Source organism: Pleurodeles waltl, chromosome 5, assembly GCF_031143425.1.
Source record: "Pleurodeles waltl isolate 20211129_DDA chromosome 5, aPleWal1.hap1.20221129, whole genome shotgun sequence".
Classification (NCBI taxonomy): Eukaryota; Metazoa; Chordata; class Amphibia; order Caudata; family Salamandridae; genus Pleurodeles; species Pleurodeles waltl.
In genome coordinates this window covers 841,163,123-841,188,535 of record NC_090444.1, presented here as the reverse complement: position 1 = coordinate 841,188,535, position 25,413 = coordinate 841,163,123, and the positions used below count along the sequence as shown (strand labels likewise).

The 25,413-nt window shown below is 51.8% G+C and overlaps 1 protein-coding gene across 9 annotated transcripts in view; it reads right to left on the bottom strand.

Annotated features, from left to right (window-relative positions):
* EDARADD (EDAR associated via death domain) overlaps nucleotides 1-25,413 on the bottom strand; it is a 1,293,069-nt gene that overhangs the window by 33,481 nt on the left and 1,234,175 nt on the right. For 3 of the 9 annotated variants that reach the window (XM_069234900.1, XM_069234903.1, XM_069234904.1), the window contains one exon: nucleotides 5,223-5,349. The exons of the other annotated variants lie outside the window; for them this stretch is intronic. In XM_069234900.1, the coding sequence (XP_069091001.1) occupies nucleotides 5,223-5,349 (127 nt within the window). The remainder of the gene's footprint in view (nucleotides 1-5,222; nucleotides 5,350-25,413) is intronic. 9 annotated transcript variants of the gene reach the window in all.

Sequence of the window (25,413 nt, the reverse complement as noted above, 5' to 3'; positions counted from 1 at the left end):
CCCGTCAGAGCAGGGGAGAAGGGTTCCCTGAACTGGTGTAGACTGGTTTATGCAAGGAGGGCACCATCTGTGCCCATCAAAGCATTTCCAGAGGCTGGGGGAGGCTACTCCTTCCCAGCCCTCACACCCATTTCCAAAGGAAGAGGGTGTTACACCATCTCTCAGAGGAAGTCCTTTGTTCTGCCTTCCTGGGCCAGGGCTGCCTGGACCCCAAGAGGGCAGAAACCTGTCTGAGGGGTTGGCAGCAGCAGCAGCTGCAGTGGAGACCCCGGAAAGGCAGTTTTGCAGTACCCGGGTTCTGTGCTAGAGACCCGGGGGATCATGGAATTGTCCCCCCAATGCCAGAATGGCATTGGGGTGACAATTCGATGATCTTAGACATGCTACATGGCCATGTTCGGAGTTACCATTGTGAAGCTACACATAGGTAGTGACCTATGTACAGTGCACGCGTGTAATGTTGTCCCCGCACTCACAAAGTCCAGGGAATTTGCCCTGAACGATGTGGGGGCACCTTGGCTAGTGCCAGGGTGCCCACACACTAAGCAACTTTGCACCCAACCTTCACCAGGTGAAGGTTAGACACATAGGTGACTTATAAGTTACTTAAGTGCAGTGGTAAATGGCTGTGAAATAACGTGGACGTTATTTCACTCAGGCTGCACTGGCAGGCCTGTGTAAGAATTGTCAGAGCTCTCTATGGGTGGCAAAAGAAATGCTGCAGCCCATAGGGATCTCCTGGAACCCCAATACCCTGGGTACCTCAGTACCATATACTAGGGAATTATAAGGGAGTACCGGTATGCCAATTTAAATTGTAAATTTAGTCACTAGGCTGTTAGTGACAAATTTGGAAAGCAGAGAGAGCATAACCACTGAGGTTCTGGTTAGCAGAGCCTCAGTGAGAAAGTTAGGCACACACAGGGAACACATACAGGGCACATACTTATGAGCACTGGGGCCCTGCCTGGCAAGGTCCCAGTAACACATAGACTAAACAACATATATACAGTGAAATATGGGGGTAACATGCCAGGCAAGATGGTACTTTCCTACACCTGCACCAAAATGTTCTGTCTGCAGGCTACAGTCTAGGATGCTGGCATGCTTATGGTGAAACATCAAACAGATGTAGGGGCTCACCTACAACTTCCTTGCGCTGCTTGTGCCTCACTTCTTCACATATAAAAAGGGAGGCACCAGCGGCGCAAGGGGCTTAGAAAGAAGTCCTGTAATATCAAAGGAGGAGGCAGCCATGTCCCTGCACCAAAATGTACTGTATGCAGGATACAGACTAGGATGCTGGCATGCTTATGGTGAAACAGCAAACAGATGTGGGGGCTCACCTTCAACTCCCTTGTGCTGCTGGTGCCTAATTTCCTAATTTTAACAGCCAAACAAGGAGGCACCAGCGGAACAGGGGGCTTGGAAAAAAGCCCTGTAATGTGCACTGCCCTACTATAAGTAACATATCCCAGGACAGAACCAGCACCTCACTTACCACATTGTGTGAAGTGCAGCATCTACTGTAGGTGTACTCCACTGTGGACCTCATGTACAGGGCACTACCGGAACACTGCCCCATGGGAGTGTTATTCACATTGACACTTTGGTGATGCAGTTTACCAATCCATAGTTACAATGCTGCACAAAGCCACCTTGCACAGCTTTTCATGGCTTTGGAAACTTTCACGCAGAACACTGTGAAAGGGCCATTCCATGGGTGTTGCTTGGGGTGCACCCACTCCACACCCAAGGAACCCAAAGAAACCTGACACATACACAGATTAACAAGGCAGGGAAAGTGTCACATTCCTACACCACCCCAGGGGTGGCGTAAGAATGACTCTACGGTGAGAAATATTTTCAATACTCCTCTTCTGGTACCATTCCTATAGTAAGATGATAACACCCCTTAGGGTAGTTACTGTGCAGGAAGGTCTCCTTTCATGCTCCTAAAATATCATCCCCATATTGCAGGCATCCTCATAACATGGTCCAAGGCTGTCTTCAATGGAAGTAGCCAGCATTTTATGTACCACTGCAGGCAAAGCGGACAGAAATGCACCCTATATTGTACATATGGTGAATCTCTGCCCTTCTTTGGTGGCACAGGGCAGCGCTGCAAGGTACCTGCTGCACCGCCGTGCACCACTGGGCACGGAATTGAGCTTCTTAGTGCCTTGTGTATTAGGAAATTATGCAGTGCAGCCCACACAGCCAGCTTGTTGTGCTTCGCTGTGTTATGTATAAAGTGCAGGCATGTGTTGCACGTACCAAAATGCAACACATACCTGTACTTTCCTCCATGATGGTGTACTCATTGCTTCCTAGCACCAACACAGGCACACTTGAATCATAGTGTAGGGGGTGCCTGCATTGTGGGGATGGTTGCCCATGTGCTACAAGGGATACTTTCCTGACCTTGAAGAATCATGCTCATCCTCATCCAATTTCCATGTGTGGTGCAATATGCAGCACATAGTAAAACAGGAAAACATGGGACTACAATGTCATGTCACACTGTTGCACCCCTTCAAGCACACACCTCATATGGTTTACTAATCTGATGCATGTCAAGATAACTAAATCTGTGAATGTGTAACATTTCTTAGAGTATCCATGGTTGTTGAGGGGGAACACCCACACCAACACCCATGGGACTCAACTGTTATGTGGTGTAAGGTTTGAACAGGTTACACATTTACTGGGCCATCACCAATTACATAAGTTGGTGTGGTGCAAGCTGGTAAAGTAGTGGCCTCCACACTGTACCTCTGGAGCATCAAAGTCACTGAGACTCCAGTTGTGCAGTGTGGGGCTAGGGCTTTTGAAATGAGGCACCTACTCCGCTCACATTGACTTACCTTCATTTCATTGCAGAGGACGACAATATACCTCCTGGCTAGTGGCCTGTCCTGGACTTCCCCGATGATGTGGATGGCCAGCTGCAAACCATCAATGATGAGACCCTCTAGGAATTCCTGGGTGCCATGCAGACACTATCTCCTGTAGCAGGGGGGCCAAGCAGCATTACAGGATTTCCAGATGTTCCACCAACAGCCAACAAACACCACCTGCCAGCTTAACCCCAGCTCTAGACTCCCAGGACCCAACACTCACATTCCAAAAAACTGCAGTAGGAGTACAGCGGGAGTTGGCAGATACAGTGTGGGTGGGGATAGAGACTGTGGCGGGTATCCTAGAGGTGGTCCAGAGTTGTCTCAATCCAAAAAGAACCACTCAGCATCCCTGCAAGGCATCCACTCTCTGCTTCGTGGGCTCAAGCAGTCCCTGGCCAACATCGCTGGTGTCATGAGGCAGAGGCACGAGCAAATGCCCAGCCAAAGTGGCATCAGTGTGATTGACAACAGGCTGGGGACAATGCAACAGATCTTCAAGTGCATAGAGCAGAAGCTGGACTCCCTCATTGACAACTTGGATGTCTGGTACAGTGACACTGCTGCAGTGTTGCAGACCCTGCAGGCCCTCTTTGCTGCTGTGCTGCCTCATGTGTGCCCACAGATGAGAGCTGCTGGGGTCACAGCATCCACATCTTCAACCCCTGACATATGTGTGTCTCCCTCTACTGTAGCACATACAACACCCCTGTTACAAGAGGCAACACATACATCAGAGAATGAAGATGTGGAAGGAACATCTTTCACAAGGAAAGCTGGCCGGTAGCTCTTTGTGGCACATGCCCCTTTCTAATTTGTTCTGTACTTAACACCATGCCAGCGGCATAACATCTGGCATTGTCCTCAATTGGACTCTCCCACTGTTGACCTCTTAGACATGTGGACTGCCATTTTATCCAATCTTCCCTAATGGCAATGTGCTCCTCCTCCTCACTTAAGCACTCCTCTCCTACACGTCCCAGGACATGTACACCCCGATGGACTCTGTCTGGACATCCAATGGCTAAGTACATTTGTTGGGGTCAATATTTGTCATGTACAGAATTACTGACGGAAAATCGCATTTGTAAATAAACTCACTTAGCACAATCTTGATGTTGTATGTGTCAGAAGCATTAACAACATGAACATGTTGCGATGTGTGAAGCTGATACATTGACTGCTTACCAAAGGGATATGTGTGTATTTGTGACAGACACAAAACCACTCACACTGAAACATAGGTGAGGTGGCTGATTTCTGTGTTGACTAGCAAGCAGTTCCTGAGACGCCTAAGCATGTCATGCAACAGGTACCATGCATGAATTGTGACAGGTGGTAAAATCACAACACAAGTGGCTGTGCTAAGCAAGGATGGTAGCAACAGGTCAACCTTCATGTGACAAACAAATGATGCATGTCCAAAACTGTGAGGGGCAGCCATAAGTGGGTCAGCAACAAATCCTTGATTTAGGGTGAGTGCAATTACAACAACATTACAACAATGCATGTCTCATGACTTACCAACACAGAGCAACTGCGTATGAATACATGTTTTGGAATGTGTATACATGCACATCCAGATTGTCACATACATTGGTGAATGGTGTCTGGAGGTAGCTGATGTGACACCATTGCCGATGGTACTTGAACGTACGGAAACACATAGTCACACATATCTCAAAGTATTGATTGTAGGAACAAAGGCATATGCCTGTCATGACCTGTGCAGACATGCTACCACCTAAACAGTGAACCATGATTAAGGCCATATAGTAGGTAACAAGAAGATTTAATAAACTATAACTTTAATCCCCAAATTCCTTAAAGTAACTAACCTACCTATACTAACTTAAGCTACACTATCTTATCCTAATTTATACCTAAAACTAACTTAGCTTATCTTAACTTATCCTATACATTTGACGGCACATGACAAACATTAGCCCCCCCAACCCTCTCAAAATACATCTTTAAACAAGGACAACAGGAACTACAGCTAAACAATAACTAGCTAAACATATAGGCCCTCATTACAACCCTGGCAGTCGGTGATAAAACGGCGGTAATACCACCAACAGGCCGTCGGTAACACAAATGGAATTATGACCACGGCGGAAACCGCTCAGACAGACAGCCACTTTAACACACCGTCCGCCACAGTGGATTCAACAAGCACAACGGCGGTAACCGCCAACAGCCAGGCAGAAGACAATGTACTGCCCACTCTATTATGACCGGCCTATCCGCCACCTTTTCAGGGGCGGTACCAACGACATCAAAAGCCTGACAGAAACAGATCTCAGAAGTCAAAGGACTCACCTGTGGAGACTCAGGGAACAACCACGACGCCATGGAGCCCAAGCTGCACATATTCCCCATGCTCGTCTACCTTCTGCTGCATTATGAACATCAATGCCGGTGAAGACGACCACAGTGAGTTCTGCGCCTAGCACACAAGGGAGGGGGGAGGAAAAAGAGAGTGACACAAACACTCAACACACAATACCCCCACCCCCAAAACCATACACACAACCAGATACATTAACATTACATATTCTCCCCGTACCCTTCAGGAATAACGCAAGGACAAAATGATTTGAAGATAGTGAGTGTAATAAGATAAAATACTATGAATAAGTGCATCAAAATACAAATGTATATACATATTTACAAATTTAGGGACACTGCCCAGTCCTCAATATCTGTGGGCCACAGGGCCACAACACATAGGCCAAGGTCCCACCTCACTCCTGCAACAACACAGACAGAACACTCCAGGGCCATCAGGTTGTAAATACACAGGCACCTCAGGGAGACAGGAAATGGGGGGGCACCTCAGCCAGAAGATGGTATAACACCACTGGTCCTGGAGGGGCAACATGCCCTGTGCGATGTCCTGGGGAGTGCAAGGCCACAGTCTCTCAAGTGGGACGTTTGCCCACTGCTTGGTCCTGGGGAGTACAAGGCCACAGTCTCCCAAGTGGGTGGTTTGCCCACTGCTTGGTCCTGGGGAGTGCAAGGCCACAGTCTCTCAAGTGGATGGCTTCTCCACTGGTTCTGGAGGGGGCATTGTGCCCAGTGTGTTTCATCCTGGGAAGGATGGGGTGAGTGGATGGCTTATTCCTCTGGTTCTGGAGGGGGCCTTGTGCCCAGTGTGCTTCATCCTGGGAAGGATGGGGTGAGTGGATGGCTTCTTCCACTGGTTCTGGAGGGGGCATTGTGTCCTGTGATGCAGATCTTGGGGAGTGCAAGGTCACAGTCTCTCACCTGGGTGTCAGTCCCACAGGATTTGCAGGGCCCAGGCCGCACAACAGCCCATGGATGCAGGACTACACACTGCCCGCCTGGCAGTGGTGAGGGGAGGCTCCAGCCCTTCCCCTGCAGCCTCGGACAGCTGCCCACTGGGGCTGCTGGCAGTGGTGCTGGTGGCACTGTTGGTGGCAGTGCTGGTGGCAGTGGTGGCAGTGGTGGGGGAGGCTCCAGCCCTTCCCTTGCAGCATTGGATGGCTGAACCACTATGGTTGGTGATGGGGGCTCCGAATGACTCCCAGCACCAGGCCTCCTGTCCTTCCTACCTGCTGGTGCAGGCCCATTGCCCTTCCTGGCAGCAGCCGGGGATTGCCCCTTGCCCTTCCCTGTAGCAGCAGGGGGTGCCTCCTTGCCCTTCCTAGACCCAGCTGGTAGTGCCTCCTTGCCCTTCCTAGACGCAGCTGGTGCAGGCATCCTTTCAGTGTGGCTGTCTGGTGCCCGGGATCCTCTCTCACCTGCAGTAGCTGTCAGCACTACTGTGGTCGTGGACTGGGTGGCTAGGATGCTTGCCTGGGTTCTGACCACCCTGGCCCGACATGAAGGACTGGGGGAGTGGTAGGGAAGAGGTCAAGGGAGGAGAGGAAAAGCTTCTTAGGGACATTGGGGCAGGAAGAGGGTGAAGGTTTGGTATTGGAGGAAGAGAGAGTGGTTGTATGAGGTGTCTGTCTGCAGATTTTGGGTGCTGGTGCATGGACTGGATGCTGTTGTGAGGTGGATGGCTGTTGGGTGTCTGAGTGCTTGCGTTTGTGTACTTTGGGAGGAGGGGGCACAGACACAATGGGAGCGGACGCAGGGGTCGTGTGCATGGATGTGTGGGTGGTGACTGCCAGTGAGGGGCATGTACTGATAGGCGTAATGGTGGTAGTGGATGAGGATGTAGTGCATGCAGGTGTGAGTGTAGACGCTACTGGGAGGGAGGTGGATGACGAGGAGGAGGGGGACACAGTGGAGGCAGTGGATGTTAGTATGTCTGCATCTTGATGGTGTTTGTGTGAGTGCCTGTGGGATGATGTGTGGTGCTTGTGTTTGCCTGAACCACTCCTGTGTGTTGTCGTGGGTGCATGCTGGTCTGCCTGTGTGCTCGGAATAGGTTGGGGTTGAGGGGAATGGGATTGGGTAGAGGAAGTTGGAGTGGGTGGCTAGAAACAGGGACAATGGCTGCCATCAGGATTTGTCAACATCAGGACGGTGTGCGCTTTACGGGCGACGTAATCCAAAAAGCCAATCCTTATGTAATGTAATAATTCATGCATTATGTGTTGATGCAGTATGTTAATCATTTGCATTGCAGAGATTTATCCTGAAACGTCTTTAATACTGTTTGCAATGTATTGCTCAATTTCAAGGCTTTGTTGCAGGATTACAGCATGTGGTCCCTATTCTGAACCCTTCTAGAATTCCTTCCTGCAGTCTGGCTAGGTTTGGCACATGGGCGGGGCTTGGGTCTATTTAAGGGACCCAGCCCAGCTCCACATGCTCACTATTCAGAGGTCCTGGTGCAGAGCAGCAGCATTCTCCTGAGCTCCTGTTTCCAAAGGCCTACCTAGGATTTTCCAGGCCCTGTACTCGTTATCGTGGTGATCCTTCAGCAGGGCAGGAAGGCAGACATCGGGTTAGGCCCCGACTCCGTTATCAGAGATATTTGAGTTTTGGGCCTTTTTGGTTGGCCGTGTGTACAATCATTATCTTGGCATTTAAAACCTTGATGTTCGAATCGGCAACAGTGTGCGCGATTCATTCCTGGCATTTAACTCTTGCAATTCAGGTCGGCAGTGTGCATGATCATTTTCTGGCATTAAAACCTTGATGTTCGAATCGGCAACAGTGTGCGCAATTCATTCCTGGCATTTAACTATTGCATTTCAGGTCGGCAGTGTGCGCAATCATTTTCTGGCATTAAAACCTTGATGTTCGAATTGACAACAGTGTGCGCGATTCATTCCTGGCATTTAACTCTTGCCTTTGAGGTCGTCAGTGTGCGTGATCGTTTTCTGGCATTAAAAACTTGGGCCCGTATTTATACTTTTTTTGCGCCGCATTTGCGTCGTTTTTTGACGCAAAAACGGCGCAAACTTGCAAAATGCCATTGTATTTTGTAGGTTTGCGCCGTTTTGCGTCAAAAAGCGGCGCTAAAAAAAGTATAAATACGGGGCCTTGATGTTCGAACCAGCAACAGTGTGCGCGATTCATTCCTGGCATTTAACTCTTGCAATTCAGGTCAGCAGTGTGCGTGATAATTTCATGGCATTAAAACCCTGATGTTCGAATCGGCAACAGTGTGTGCGATTCATTCCTGGCATTTAACTTTTGAAGTTCAGGTCAGCAGTGAGCGCGATCGTATTTTGGCATTTAAATCTTGATGGTTGAATAGGCAACAGTTGGTGCAATTCATTCTTGACCATTAACCTTTGTAGATCATATCGGCAGAGTGCGCAATCATTTCTAGCCATTGAAATCTCGATGTACATTTTTGTATTAAAGTGTATATTTTCTCATGCAATATAAGACATAGGGCCTCATTACAACATTGGTGGGAGGGCAGCGGTTGTAACCGCTGTGCGGCCGCCAATGCAGCCGCACTCCAGCGGTGCCCATTTGGACATCCCCGCTGGGCCGGCGGGCTGACATCAAGTTTCTGCCCGCCGGCCCAGCGGGGATGTGGGCAGCAACATGGGAGCCGGCTCCAAATGGAGCCGGTGGTGTTGCGGCCGTGCGACGGGTGCAGTTGCACCAGTCGCGCTTTTCACTGTCTGCACAGCAGACAGTGAAAAGTCGCATGGGGCCCTGTCAGGGAGCCCCTGCACTGCCCATGCCAGTGGCATGGGCAGTGCAGGGGCCCCCAGGGGCCCCACGACTCCCCGTACCGCCAGCCTTTTCCTGGCGGTTCAGACCGCCAGAAAAAGGCTGGCGGTTCAGACCGCCAGAAAAAGGCTGGCGGTCGGGGACTCGTAATCCATCCGCGGGGGCCATTGTGTCGGTAAACCGCCGACCCCGGCGGCGCTACCGCCGCGGTCAAAATACGCCGGGAGGAACCACCAGCCTGTTGGCGGTGCTCCCGTCATTTTGGCCCTGCGGTTGTAATACCGCCAGGGTCATAATGACCACCATAGTGTGATCTTGCAATATCATTCTTGAGTCTATCACAGTTCATTCATGAAAACTAATGTGTTCATTGATTCTTGTTATAATGTAGTTGCTATTCCAAGAACTAACTTGAGACAGTTTAATGTTCAAAGTATAAGGTGTTATTCTATGAACGCTCATATGAAAGTTTGCATAATCCTTCTTTATTTTCCAGGTATCCTGAGCTAGTAAGGTCATGTTATAGAAAAGCTCTTGATCATTCATGTTATCAGTATATAAATATTAGGAACAAAGTTTATGAAAGTCAAAGTGCATAATCTTGCTATCGTGTTCTTAACTCTTGCTCCCACAGTTCTCCTTCCCCGCTGTTCCCAACCTAAAACCCCATCCCCCACTTGGCCATTCTTTAACTCTGTGCTATAATAGCTAATAGAGTTAGGAGCTGCCAGGAGGTGGACATATTGGGAACAGGCGCAAGCCCCGAGGATCCGGTCTCCCTGACAGGATTGATCTCTGTTGGGCCACCATGCCAGAGTGAATGCCCTCCAAGAATGCATTTGTCTGTTGCAAATGGGCTTCCAGCCCCTGGATGGCATTCACAATGGTTGACTGCCCAAAAGAGATGGATCGCAGGAGGTCACTAGCCTCCTCACTCAGGGCAGCAGGGCTAACTGGGGCAGGGCCTGAGGTGCCTGGGGCGAAGGAGATGCCCACTCTCCTGGGTGAGCGGGCACGGGAAACAAGCTGAGGGGCTGCTGGGAGGGTGGTGCTGGTACGGGGGTGGCGGCTGTAACTGTAGGTCGAGTGGGCACAGAGGTGTCTACCACCACCAGGGAGCTTCCATTGGAGGAGGTATCACTGTCAGAACTGTCCCCTCCAGTCTCCGCTGTGGTGCTCCCCTCGCCCTCTATTGCACTGGTGCCATCACGGTTGGTGGATTTGGCCTCCTGGGCCCTGTGGGATGCAGCTCTCCCCGTCGCCGGTGCCTCTGCTCCTCCGCCACCCTGCCCAACATGGGACCTACCCTGCAATGTCCGGCCTGGCCTAGGGGCACCCACAGGCCCGCATCCCCCTCCCGGATGCCACCCCACCACACGCAAGTAGTATATTGGGGCACTGTACTCAACCCCCAAGTGCCCATCCAGCTCCAGATAGGCCACTGCCAGTATGCGGGCCATCAGGGGGATCAGGGTTCGACGGGCACCCCTTCCTCGTTGGGAGGCCATCCCCAGCTGGACCACCGCGGTCTTCTGTGTCCAGCATCTCAGGTCCTCACACCATTTACGCCTGTGGGTGCTCTGCCTGCCGTAGACCCCCAGGGTCTGCACGTCCTTGGCGATGGCATGCCATATACCCTTTTTCTGATGGGCGCTGACCTACGGAGAAATACCCATAGTAAAAGGTATCAGTCAGACCGTCCTGCCTGTTACACTCATGGACCACCATAGCCCTCACATCCCCTTACGCACAGACATGGCCCACCATACATGCAGCACGCTGCCCAGGGCCCTTCCACCAATCCCCACCTACACGAGGCCCTGACACACAGCACACCATGCATTCATGCCCCATGTATCGTGCTCACAGTGTACTCAATCAATCAATCAATCATAGTATTTATAAAGCGCGCTATGTACCCGTCAGGGTTTCGAGGCGCTGAGGGGGGGGGGGGGGGGGGAGAGGAGCGCTGCTGGTTTATCGGTCGAAGAGCCAGGTCTTGAGGAGCCTTCTGAATGCGAGGAGGTCCTGGGTCTGGCGAAGGGATGTGGGGAGAGAGTTCCAGGTCTTGGCGGCGAGGAAGGAGAAGGATCTGCCGCCGGATGTCTTGCGCTGGATTCGGGGTACGATGGCGAGGGCGAGGTTGGCGGATCGGAGTTGACGTGTTGGGGTGTAGAAGTGAAGTCTGGTGTTGAGGTAGGAGGGTCCGGTGTTGTGAAGTGCCTTGTGAGCGTGGGTCAGGAGTTTGAAGGTGATCCTCTTGTCTACCGGGAGCCAGTGGAGTTCCTTTAGGTGAGGGGAGATGTGACTTCGGCGGGGTATGTTGAGGATCAGTCGGGCGGAGGCATTTTGGATACGTTGGAGGCGTTTGATGTCTTTGGTTGGGATGCCTGTGTAGAGTGCGTTGCCGTAGTCAAGTCTGCTGCTGACGAGGGCCTGGGTCACCGTCTTTCTGGTTTCTGTTGGAATCCACTTGAAAATTCTGCGGAGCATTCGGAGGGTGTTGAAACAGGAGGAGGAGACGGCGCTGACCTGTTTGGACATGGTGAGGGCGGAGTCCAGGATGAAGCCGAGGTTTCTTGCGTGGCTGGCAGGGGTGGGTGGGGGTCCGAGGACGGAGGGCCACCATGAGTCGTTCCAGGCCGAGGGAGTGCGTCCGAGGATGAGGACTTCCGTCTTGTCAGAGTTGAGTTTCAGGCGACTGTTGTTCATCCAATCGGCGATGGATTTTAGTCCCTCGTGGAGGTTTGTTTTGGCGGTGAGCGGGTCTTTGGTCAGGGAGAGGACGAGCTGGGTATCGTCGGCGTAGGAGATGATGCTGAGATGATGTTGGCGGGCCAGTTGAGCGAGGGGGGCCATGTAGATGTTGAACAACGTGGGGCTGAGGGAGGATCCTTGGGGGACGCCGCAGATGAGGTTGGTGGCTTTGGAGCGGAAAGGGGAGAGACGGACTCTCTGCGTTCTGTCGGAGAGGAAGGATGAGATCCAGTGGAGGGCTTTATCTTGGATGCCGGCTTCCTGGAGGCGGGTCAGTAGGGTGCAGTGGCAGACGGTGTCAAAAGCGGCTGATAGGTCGAGGAGGATGAGGGCTGAGGTTTCGCCGTTGTCCATTTGATGTCTGATGTCATCTGTGGCGGCGAGGAGGGCGGTCTCAGTGCTGTGGTTTCGTCTGAATCCGGATTGTGAGGGGTCCAGGATGGAATTGTCTTCGAGGAAGTGGGTGAGCTGAGTGTTGACGATCTTCTCGATGACTTTCGCTGGAAAAGGGAGGAGAGAGATCGGACGGAAGTTTTTGAGGTCGTTGGGGTCAGCCTTGGGTTTTTTGAGGAGGGGTTGGATTTCTGCGTGTTTCCAGCTGTCCGGGAAGGTGGCAGAAGTGAAGGAGAGGTTGATGATCTTGCGGAGTTCGGGGGCGATGGTGGCGTTTGCTGAGTTGAAAACATGATGGGGGCAGGGGTCCGTGGGGGAGCCTGAGTGGATGGTGTTCATGGTTGCTATGGTTTCTGCCTCGTCCACGTGGGTCCAGGCGGTGAGGCGGCAGTCGCGGGAGGAGACGTCGGGGGTGGGGTCTGGCGGTGGACCGGTGATGAAGCTGTCGTGGATGGTGGTGATTTTCTGGTGGAAGAAGGTGGAGAGGTCGTCGCAGAGTTTCTGGGAGGGCGGGATGTCGTTGGAGTTGGCTTTCGGGTTGGAGAGTTCCTTCACGATGCCGAAGAGTTCTTTGCAGTCGTGGGCGTTGTTGTTGATGCGTTCGGTGAAGTGGGCGCGCTTGGCGGTGCGGATCCGTTGGTGGTGTTCGCGGTTGGCGTTTTTGAGGGCGGCGAGGTTGTCGGGTGTGCGTTCTTGGATCCATTTCTTTTTGAGTTTCTGGCAGTTGCTTTTGGAGGTGGTGAGATCGTCTGTGAACCAGGCTGGTTTTCTCTTTCCTTGGGTGGTGGTGGGTTTCTTGAGAGGGGCAAGGGTGTTGGCGCAGTCGAGGATCCATTGATGGAGGTTGATGGCGGCTGTGCTCGGGTCGATTGCGTCGGGTGGAAGGTTGTTGACGAGGGTGTTGGTCAGTTGTTCTTGGGTGATTTTGCCCCAGCGGCGGTGGGGAGGAAGCTGGATGCGGTGTTGCTCTGTGGTTTTCTTATAGGTGAAATGGACACAGTGATGGTCAGTCCAGTGGAGTTCGGAGGTGTGGCTGAAGGAAATGTGGTTGCTAGAGGTGAAGAGGGGGTCAAGGGTGTGTCCGGCGATGTGGGTAGGTGTGTTGACTAGCTGGCGGAGACCGAGGTTGAGGAGGTTGGAGGTCAGTGACGCGGTGTTGACGTCGTTGGCATTTTCCAGATGGTAGTTCAGATCTCCCAGGAGGATGTAATCCGGGGAAGCGAGGGCGTGGGTGCTTGCAAGGTCGGCGATGGTGTCGTTGAAGGGGGGTCTTGGTCCTGGAGGGCGGTAAATGAGGGTTCCTCTGAGGGTCGTGTTGGGGTCCGTGTGGATCTGGAAGTGGAGGTGTTCGGCTGTCCTGAGGGTGTCGTCCGAGTGGGTGTGGATTTTGAGGGTAGCTTTGTGAGCGATGGCTATTCCGCCGCCGATTCCGTTGGTTCGATCTCGTCTGGTGATTTTGTATCCGTCCGGTATGGCGATGGCGATGTCCGGAGACGAGGAGTCGTTCCACCAGGTTTCGGTCAGGAAAGCCACGTCAGGAGCAGTGGTGTCGAGCAAATCCCAGAGCTCGATGGCGTGTTTCCGTGCGGAGCGGGTGTTGATGAGGATGCAGTTCAGGTGGTTGGGGTTGGATGTTTTCGTAGTTGGATTGGTCGTTCTGATGCAGGAGAAGTTGCAGGTACGGCAGGAAAAAGGTCCTTTAGTGTGCTTCAGGGATGCCCGGCAGCATTCAGTGGAGGGGCCGGGGTTGAAGGCGCGGAGTTCGTTGATCGAGTAGCGGATGCGGGGGGCGCGAGGGCCAGGGGGTGTGGCGCTGGGCGCGGTCCAGGCGCGGACGGGCGCAGACGGGCGCAGACGGGCTTGCCTCTGGCGCGCCTGCTGCGCGCGTCCGCGCAGCGGACGCGCAGCGCCAGCCATTAAGAAGGGAGGGGGGAGGGAGGAGCAGCCGGGAGGCGGGAGGCGGGAGGGAGCGGCAAATGGGGGCGCAAGGGGGGCGGGGCCGCAGGGAGGCAGCGGCAGGGAACGGGGAGCGCACAAGGGGCAAAAAACACTGAAAACGAGCAAAACTACAAGCAGTTACAATGAGAAAATACAATCAGAAATACAATCAGAAATACAATAATGGCACAATACACGATCGGGGAGACAGCAATCAGGGGGGCACAAAGGGGGCAGAAGCGCCGGCGGCGAGGCGCTAAAAAAACGAAAAAGCCAAAAAACACTTACAGGACGGCGGAAGCGGCACACGGGTCAAGTGAGCCCACTAGCCACCAGGGATGAGGCGCAGGAGGATGCCTGCGGGTGGAGGAGGGCCTCGAACACGCAAACGGCAGCGTGCTCGTGGGACAGAGGCAGAAGGCAGCAGGTTGGTGCTGCGGTCGTGGGGGGCGAGCTCAGGACCTGAAACAGGTCAGAGTTCGCTCACTCGCGACGCGCAGCGCCAGCCATTAAGAAGGGAGGGGGGAGGGAGGAGCAGCTGGGAGGCGGGAGGGAGCGGCAAATGGGGGCGCGAGGGGGGCGGGGCCGCAGGGAGGCAGCGGCAGGGAACGGGGAGCGCACAAGGGGCAAAAAACACTGAAAACGAGCAAAACTACAAGCAGTTACAATGAGAAAATACAATCAGAAATACAATCAGAAATACAATAATGGCACAATACACGATCGGGGAGACAGCAATCAGGGGGGCACAAAGGGGGCAGAAGCGCCGGCGGCGAGGCGCTGAAAAAACGAAAAAGCCAAAAAACACTTACAGGACGGCGGAAGCGGCACACGGGTCAAGTGAGCCCACTAGCCACCAGGGATGAGGCGCAGGAGGATGCCTGCGGGTGGAGGAGGGCCTCGAACACGCAAACGGCAGTGTGCTCGTGGGACAGAGGCAGAAGGCAGCAGGTTGGTGCTGCGGTCGTGGGGGGCGAGCTCAGGACCTGAAACAGGTCAGAGTTCGCTCACTCGCGACGCGCAGCGCCAGCCATTAAGAAGGGAGGGGGGAGGGAGGACCAGCTGGGAGGCGGGAGGCGGGAGGGAGCGGCAAATGGGGGCGCGAGGGGGGCGGGGCCACAGGGAGGCAGCGGCAGGGAACGGGGAGCGCACAAGGGGCAAAAAACACTGAAAACTAGCAAAACTACAAGCAGTTACAATGAGAAAATACAATCAGAAATACAATCAGAAATACAATAATGGCACAATACACGATCGGGGAGAGAGCAATCAGGGGGGCACAAAGGGGCCAGAAGCGCCGGCGGCGAGGCGCTGAAAAAACGAAAAAGCCAAAGAACACTTACAGGACGGCGGAAGCGGCACATGGGTCAAGTGAGCCCACTAGCCACCAGGGATGAGGCGCAGGAGGATGCCTGCGGGTGGAGGAGGGCCTCGAACACGCAAACGGCAGCGTGCTCGTGGGACAGAGGCAGAAGGCAGCAGGTTGGTGCTGCGGTCGTGGGGGGCGAGCTCAGGACCTGAAACAGGTCAGAGTTCGCTCACTCGCGACGCGCAGCGCCAGCCATTAAGAAGGGAGGGGGGAGGGAGGAGCAGCTGGGAGGCGAGAGGCGGGAGGGAGCGGCAAATGGGGGCGCGAGGGGGGCGGGCCGCAGGGAGGCAGCGGCAGGGAACGGGTAGCGCACAAGGGGCAAAAAACACTGAAAACGAGCAAAACTACAAGCAGTTACAATGAGAAAATACAATCAGAAATACAATCAGAAATACAATAATGGCACAATACACGATCGGGGAGACAGCAATCAGGGGGGCACAAAGGGGGCAGAAGCGCCGGCGGCGAGGCGCTGAAAAAACGAAAAAGCCAAAAAACACTTACAGGACGGCGGAAGCGGCACACGGGTCAAGTGAGCCCACTAGCCACCAGGGATGAGGCGCAGGAGGATGCCTGCGGGTGGAGGAGGGCCTCGAACACGCAAACGGCAGCGTGCTCGTGGGACAGAGGCAGAAGGCAGCAGGTTGGTGCTGCGGTCGTGGGGGGCGAGCTCAGGACCTGAAACAGGTCAGAGTTCGCTCACTCGCGACGCGCCAGCCATTAAGAAGGGAGGGGGGAGGGAGGAGCAGCTGGGAGGCGGGAGGCGGGAGGGAGCGGCAAATGGGGGCGCGAGGGGGGCGGGGCCGCAGGGAGGCAGCGGCAGGGAACGGGGAGCGCACAAGGGGCAAAAAACACTGAAAACGAGCAAAACTACAAGCAGTTACAATGAGAAAATACAATCAGAAATACAATAATGGCACAATACACGATCGGGGAGACAGCAATCAGGGGGGCACAAAGGGGGCAGAAGCGCCGGCGGCGAGGCGCTGAAAAAACGAAAAAGCCAAAAAACACTTACAGGACGGCGGAAGCGGCACACGGGTCAAGTGAGCCCACTAGCCACCAGGGATGAGGCGCAGGAGGATGCCTGCGGGTGGAGGAGGGCCTCGAACACGCAAACGGCAGCGTGCTCGTGGGACAGAGGCAGAAGGCAGCAGGTTGGTGCTGCGGTCGTGGGGGGCGAGCTCAGGACCTGAAATACAGTTTCTTTATTTTTATAACAATATAACAATATGCCAAAGTATCTTAGAGTGTACCGTCAGTGAGAGGATAAGAAATATACACAAGATATATATACACAATAGCAAAAATATGCAGTATAGCCTTAGAAAACAGTGCAAACAATGTATCGTTACAATAGGATGCAATGGGGAAACATAGGGATAGGGGCAACACAAACCATATACTCCAAAAGTGGAATGCGAACCACGAATGGACCCCAAACCTATGTGACCTTGTAGAGGGTCGCTGGGACTATTAGAAAATAGTGAGAGTTAGAAAAATAACCCTCCCCAAGACCCTGAAAAGTGAGTGCAAAGTGCACTAAAGTTCCTCTAAGGACAAAGAAGTCGTGTTAGAGGAATAATGCAGGAAAGACACAAACCAGCAATGCAACAACTGTGGATTTCCAATCTAGGGTACCTGTGGAACAAGGGGACCAAGTCCAAAAGTCACAAGCAAGTCGGAGATGGGCAGATGCCCAGGAAATGCCAGCTGCGGGTGCAAAGAAGCTTCTACTGGACAGAAGAAGCTGAGGTTTCTGCAGGAACGAAAAGGGCTAGAGACTTCTCCTTTGGTGGACGGATCCCTCTCGCCGTGGAGAGTCGTGCAGAAGTGTTTTCCCGCCGAAAGAACGCCAACAAGCCTTGCTAGCTGCAAATCGTGCGGTTAGCGTTTTTGGACGCTGCTGAGGCCCAGGAGGGACCAGGAGGTCCAAATTGGACCAGCAGAGAGAGGGGACGTCGAGCAAGACAAGGTAGCCAGTAGCACCCGGAGAAGTGCCAGAAACAGGCACTACGAGGATGCGTGAAACAGTGCTCGCCGAAGTTGCACAAAGGAGTCCCACGTCGCCGGAGACCAACTTAGAAAGTCGTGCAATGCAGGTTAGAGTGCCGTGGACCCAGGCTTAGCTGTGCACAAAGGATTTCCGCCGGAAGTGCACACGGGCCGGAGTAGCTGCAAAAGTCGCGGTTCCCAGCAATGCAGCCCAGCGAGGTGAGGCAAGGACTTACCTCCACCAAACTTGGACTGAAGAGTCACTGGACTGTGGGGGTCACTTGGACAGAGTCGCTGGATTCGAGGGACCTCGCTCGTCGTGCTGAGAGGAGACCCAAGGGACCGGTAATGCAGCTTTTTGATGCCTGCGGTTGCAGGGGGAAGATTCCGTCGACCCACGGGAGATTTCTTTGGAGCTTCTGGTGCAGAGAGGAGGCAGACTACCCCCACAGCATGCACAAGCAGGAAAACAGTCGAGAAGGCGGCAGGATCAGCGTTACAGAGTTGCAGTAGTCGTCTTTGCTACTATGTTGCAGGTTTGCAGGCTTCCAGCGCGGTCAGCAGTCGATTCCTTATCAGAAGGTGAAGAGAGAGATGCAGAGGAACTCGGATGAGCTCTTGCATTCGTTATCTAAAGTTTCCCCAGAGACAGAGACCCTAAATAGCCAGAAAAGAGGGTTTGGCTACTTAGGAGAGAGGATAGGCTACTAACACCTGAAGGAGCCTATCAGAAGGAGTCTCTGACGTCACCTGGTGGCACTGGCCACTCAGAGCAGTCCAGTGTGCCAGCAGCACCTCTGTTTCCAAGATGGCAGAGGTCTGGAGCACACTGGAGGAGCTCTGGACACCTCCCAGGGGAGGTGCAGGTCAGGGGAGTGGTCACTCCCCTTTCCTTTGTCCAGTTTCGAGCCAGAGCAGGGCTAAGGGGTCCCCTGAACCGGTGTAGACTGGCTTATGCAGAATTGGGCACCTCTGTGCCCAACAAAGCATTTCCAGAGGCTGGGGGAGGCTACTCCTCCCCTGCCTTCACACCATTTTCCAAAGGGAGAGGGTGTCACACCCTCTCTCAGAGGAAGTTCTTTGTTCTTCCATCCTGGGCCAGGCCTGGCTGGACCCCAGGAGGGCAGATGCCTGTCTAAGGGGTTGGCAGCAGCAGCAGCTGCAGTGAAACCCCAGGAAGGGCAGTTTGGCAGTACCAGGGTCTGTGCTACAGACCACTGGGATCATGGAATTGTGCCAACAATGCCAGGATGGCATAGAGGGGGCAATTCCATGATCTTAGACATGTTACATGGCCATATTCGGAGTTACCATTGTGAAGCTACATATAGGTAGTGACCTATATGTAGTGCACACGTGTAATGGTGTCCCCGCACTCACAAAGTTCAGGGAATTGGCTCTGAACAATGTGGGGGCACCTTGGCTAGTGCCAGGGAGCCCTCACACTAAGTAACTTTGCACCTAACCTTTACCAGGTAAAGGTTAGACATATAGGTGACTTATAAGTTACTTAAGTGCAGTGTAAAATGGCTGTGAAATAACGTGGACGTTATTTCACTCAGGCTGCAGTGGCAGGCCTGTGTAAGAATTGTCAGAGCTCCCTATGGGTGGCAAAAGAATTGCTGCAGCCCATAGGGATCTCCTGGAACCCCAATACCCTGGGGACCTCAGTACCATATACTAGGGAATTATAAGGGTGTTCCAGTAAGCCAATGTAAATTGGTAAAATTGGTCACTAGCCTGTTAGTGACAATTTTAAATAAATGAGAGAGCATAACCACTGAGGTTCTGGTTAGCAGAGCCTCAGTGAGACAGTTAGGCACCACACAGGGAACACATACATATAGGCCACAAACTTATGAGCACTGGGGTCCTGACTAGCAAGGTCCCAGTGACACATAACAAACATACTGAAAACATGGGGTTTTCACTATGAGCACGGGGCCCTGGCTAGCAGGATCCCAGTGAGACAGTGAAAATACCCTGACATACACTCACAAACAGGCCAAAAGTGGGGGTAACAAGGCTAGAAAGAGGCTACTTTCTCACACAACCCCCCCCCCCCAAACGAAGGACAATAAGGCTAACCTTGGCCAGTTGAGACTTTATTGTCTAAGTGGTGATAAGTAGAGAGTAGCTCTGCAATAGACTGGTTACTCCCTTTATCATCCACTATATGGTTACTTCCCTGTGGGGATGTAAACCACCCTGTTTGAAGTTTTTTAGGTAAGCAACAATGTGAAGATGTATTTTCAGAGTTTCTATCAGTAAGTTTTAGTTTAGAGCAGTGGGAATTGTCCACTGAACCTATTTGTAGTGATGGAAATGCCAGACAGGGATGCTGTCTCAGAAAGGCCATAGCTGGGCAAAAACTTTGTCCATATGGCTGGAAGAGAGAACAGGGATGCTGTTTCTCTTGAGTTGGAGCAGGGCAGGGATGCTGTCCTATGAGCTCCACACTAGGGCAGGGATGCTGTCCTAAGTGTTGTGAGGCAGTGCAGAGTTTCTGCACTAAAGTTTCTCTGGGAGGGTTGGAGGGATGCTCCATGTTAACTAAAATGGTGCTCTTTTTGTCACCAATGTTAGTTATCCCACAGAGAGGTACTTCTACCTCAGGGAGTCCAGCTTTGCCAGCTGATGATTCCCTTAGAACAGGTGCCACCCCAGGAGAGGTTTCTCCCACCACAGGAATGGTATCCTGAATGGTAGGGTGGTTAGGGGATACTGTGATACCCTTTTTACCTGTTGATGGAGAGGGATCCTGAGTTTTCAGGCCTTCTCTCCTTTGCTTTTTCATTTCAGTAGAAATGAGAGGGAACAATTCCTCAGGGATGCCCAGCATGGCTGCATGGGCATAAAACTCTACATCAGCCCAACCTGAGGCCTCTAGGTCATTGCCTAAGAGACAGTCTACAGGTAAGCTAGGTGATACCACCACCTGCTTAGGGCCAGTAACTCCACCCCAACTAAACTGAATTATAGCTAAGGGAAGAAACTTAGTGGAGTTATGGACATCAATAATCTTATACTGTTGTCCAATGATGTGTTGATCAGGGTGCACTAGGTTTTCAGTCACCAAAGTGATACTGGCACCTGTGTCCCTGTAGGCCAAGGCCTCAACACCATTTATTGAAACTGTCTGCCTGTACTTATCCATTGTAAGGGGACAAGCAGCCAGTGTGGCAAAGCCAATGCCACTAGGTGTGACAGAAGCTGTCTTGGGACTGACTACCCCAGTTTCTATGATGGACCCATAAGTGAACCCAACTACACCCTTAACTTGACTGTTGCCAGCAGTCCCACCACTAGTACCACTACTGCTAGGGGCACTAGAGCTTGATGTATTAGTGGTGGTAGGCTCAGGGGGTTTACCTGGACAGGACTTATGGCCTCTGTTTTTACACACAAAGCACCAAGGCTTTTTAATGTGTGCAGGTTGGGAAGAAGAGGAAGAATTTGTTTTATCCCCACCCTCTGAAGAGTGTTTAAGATTTGAAGTGGGATCTTTGGTTTTACCCTTATCCCCATGCTTATCTTGAGATTTTTCACCATCTTTCTTCTTATTGCCATCTTTGTCACCCCCTGTATGAACTTTTCTGTTCACCCTTGTTCTGACCCATTTGTCTGCCTTCTTTCCCAATTCTTGGGGAGAGGTCAGATCAGAGTCTACCAGGTACTGGTGCAACAAATCAGACACACAATTATTAAGTATATGCTCTCTCAGGATTGTGTTATACAGGCTTTCATAATCAGTAACTTTACTGCCATGTAACCACCCCTCCAAGGCCTTCACTGAATGGTCAATGAAATCAACCCAGTCTTGTGAAGACTCCTTTTTGGTCTCTCTGAACTTTATCCTGTATTGTTCAGTGGTTAAGCCATAACCATCTAGGAGTGCATTCTTAAGAACTGTAAAATTATTGGCATCACTTTCTTTCACAGTAAGGAGCCTATCCCTACCTTTTCCACTAAATGATAGCCATAGGATTGCAGCCCACTGCCTTTGAGGGACATCCTGTACAACACAGGCCCTCTCAAGTGCAGCAAACCACTTGTTAATGTCATCCCCCTCCTTATAAGGGGGAACTATCTTGTGCAGATTCCTGGAATCATGCTCTTTTGCAGGATGACTATGGGGAATACTGCTGCTGCCACCATGGGTTTCTAAACCCAGTTTCTGTCTCTCCTTCTCTACTTCTAAAGTCTGTCTATCCAAATCCAGCTGTTGCTTCTTGAGCTTCAGTCTGGTTTGTTCCACTCTCAATCTATTGAGCTCCCTTTCTAACAATCTGTCATCAGGGTGGGTGGGAGGGACATTCCTTGAAACAGAAGTATGGTGAGAATGGACAGAAGGAGATCTGTCCCTTACAGAGGTCACCCTAACAGCTTGGCTGACAGTGTAATGTGAGAGCACATCATCTGGATGATGTGACTCCACCTCAGTACCAACTATGCTAGACTGTCTTGTAATGGGAAGGCTAAGAAGTTTCTTTCCTGAAACTTTACCTGGGGGAGTCCCTGGATCAGATTGAGAACCATTAGCTACTTTTTCAACAGATGGGGCACTTTTAGCCTTATTCTATTCTCTAAGCATATTAAGTAACAGTTCCAAGGAAGGATTCTTCCATACACTCAAACCTCTCTCTATACAGAGACTCCTTGCTCCTTTCCAGCTAAGGTGGTCATATGCAATCTTAGACAGGTCAACATTTTGGCCTGTGCCAGACATTTTTAGAGAGAGTTAAAGTGATAGAAAAAGAGAAAAAAGTTTGTCAGATCTTTTAGAAAGACAGAGAAAAAAAACTTTTTAAACTTTTTAGAACTTTTTAGAAAGTTAGAAGTACTTTTCAGCACTTAGAAAAGAGTGAAAAGAGGAAATGCAAAACTTTTTGGCAATGTGTATATACACTGAACTTGTTTTGTATATTTTTCTCTTATGAAAAGTACAATGATAAGAGTGGTAAGTAGTCTCAAAGCACTTATCCCACCGCTGCACAACCAATGTAGGAGGCTGGACTGGCTTGTAGTGAGTACCAAGGGGTACTTGCACCTTGCACCAGGCCCAGTTATCCCTTATTAGTGTATAGGGTGTCTAGCAGCTTAGGCTGATAGATAATGGTAGCTTAGCAGAGCAGCTTAGGCTGAACTAGGAGACGTGTGAAGCTACTACAGTACCACCTAGTGTCATATGCACAATATCATAAGAAAACACAATACACAGTTATACTAAAAACAAAGGTACTTTATTTTTATGACAATATGCCAAAGTATCTTAGAGTGTACCCTCAGTGAGAGGATAGGAAATATACACAAGATATATATACACAATAGCAAAAATATGCAGTATAGTCTTAGAAAACAGTGCAACCAATGTATAGTTACAATAGGATGCAATGGGGAAACATAGGGATAGGGGCAACACAAACCATATACTCCAAAAGTGGAATGCGAACCACGAATGGACCCCAAACCTATGTGACCTTGTAGAGGGTCGCTGGGACTATTAGAAAATAGTGAGAGTTAGAAAAATAACCCTCCCCAAGACCCTGAAAAGTGAGTGCAAAGTGCACTAAAGTTCCTCTAAGGACAAAGAAGTCGTGTTAGAGGAATAATGCAGGAAAGACACAAACCAGCAATGCAACAACTGTGGATTTCCAATCTAGGGTACCTGTGGAACAAGGGGACCAAGTCCAAAAGTCACAAGCAAGTCGGAGATGGGCAGATGCCCAGGAAATGCCAGCTGCGGGTGCAAAGAAGCTTCTACTGGACAGAAGAAGCTGAGGTTTCTGCAGGAACGAAAAGGGCTAGAGACTTCCCCTTTGGTGGACGGATCCCTCTCGCCGTGGAGAGTCGTGCAGAAGTGTTTCCCCGCCGAAAGAACGCCAACAAGCCTTGCTAGCTGCAAATCGTGCGGTTAGCGTTTTTGGACGCTGCTGAGGCCCAGGAGGGACCAGGAGGTCGCAAATTGGACCAGACGAGAGAGGGGACGTCGAGCAAGACAAGGAACCCTCTCTGAAGCCAGTAGCTCCCGGAGAAGTGCCAGAAACAGGCACTACGAGGATGCGTGAAACGGTGCTCGCCGAAGTTGCACAAAGGAGTCCCACGTCGCCGGAGACCAACTTAGAAAGTCGTGCAATGCAGGTTAGAGTGCCGTGGACCCAGGCTTGGCTGTGCACAAAGGATTTCCACCGGAAGTGCACAGGGGCCGGAGTAGCTGCAAAAGTCGCGGTTCCCAGCAATGCAGCCCAGCGAGGTGAGGCAAGGACTTACCTCCACCAAACTTGGACTGAAGAGTCACTGGACTGTGGGGGTCACTTGGACAGAGTCGCTGGATTCGAGGGACCTCGCTCGTCGTGCTGAGAGGAGACACAAGGGACCGGTAATGCAGCTTTTTGGTGCCTGCGGTTGCAGGGGGAAGATTCCGTCGACCCACGGGAGATTTCTTCGGAGCTTCTGGTGCAGAAAGGAGGCAGACTACCCCCACAGCATGCACAAGCAGGAAAACAGTCGAGAAGGCGGCAGGATCAGCGTTACAGAGTTGCAGTAGTCGTCTTTGCTACTATGTTGCAGGTTTGCAGGCTTCCAGCGCGGTCAGCAGTCGATTCCTTATCAGAAGGTGAAGAGAGAGATGCAGAGGAACTCGGATGAGCTCTTGCATTCGTTATCTAAAGTTTCCCCAGAGACAGAGACCCTAAATAGCCAGAAAAGAGGGTTTGGCTACTTAGGAGAGAGGATAGGCTACTAACACCTGAAGGAGCCTATCAGAAGGAGTCTCTGACGTCACCTGGTGGCACTGGCCACTCAGAGCAGTCCAGTGCGCCAGCAGCACCTCTGTTTCCAAGATGGCAGAGGTCTGGAGCACACTGGAGGAGCTCTGGACACCTCCCAGGGGAGGTGCAGGTCAGGGGAGTGGTCACTCCCATTTCCTTTGTCCAGTTTCGCGCCAGAGCAGGGCTAAGGGGTCCCCTGAACCGGTGTAGACTGGCTTATGCAGAATTGGGCACCTCTGTGCCCAACAAAGCATTTCCAGAGGCTGGGGGAGGCTACTCCTCCCCTGCCTTCACACCATTTTCCAAAGGGAGAGGGTGTCACACCCTCTCTCAGAGGAAGTTCTTTGTTCTGCCATCCTGGGCCAGGCCTGGCTGGACCCCAGGAGGGCAGATGCCTGTCTGAGGGGTTGGCAGCAGCAGCAGCTGCAGTGAAACCCCAGGAAGGGCAGTTTGGCAGTACCAGGGTCTGTGCTACAGACCACTGGGATCATGGAATTGTGCCAACAATGCCAGGATGGCATATAGGGGGCAATTCCATGATCTTAGACATGTTACATGGCCATATTCGGAGTTACCATTGTGAAGCTACATATAGGTAGTGACCTATATGTAGTGCACGCGTGTAATGGTGTCCCCGCACTCACAAAGTTCAGGGAATTGGCTCTGAACAATGTGGGGGCACCTTGGCTAGTGCCAGGGAGCCCTCACACTAAGTAACTTTGCACCTAACCTTTACCAGGTAAAGGTTAGACATATAGGTGACTTATAAGTTACTTAAGTGCAGTGTAAAATGGCTGTGAAATAACGTGGACGTTATTTCACTCAGGCTGCAGTGGCAGGCCTGTGTAAGAATTGTCAGAGCTCCCTATGGGTGGCAAAAGAATTGCTGCAGCCCATAGGGATCTCCTGGAACCCCAATACCCTGGGTACCTCAGTACCATATACTAGGGAATTATAAGGGTGTTCCAGTAAGCCAATGTAAATTGGTAAAATTGGTCACTAGCCTGTTAGTGACAATTTTAAATAAATGAGAGAGCATAACCACTGAGGTTCTGGTTAGCAGAGCCTCAGTGAGACAGTTAGGCACCACACAGGGAACACATACATATAGGCCACAAACTTATGAGCACTGGGGTCCTGACTAGCAGGGTCCCAGTGACACATAACAAACATACTG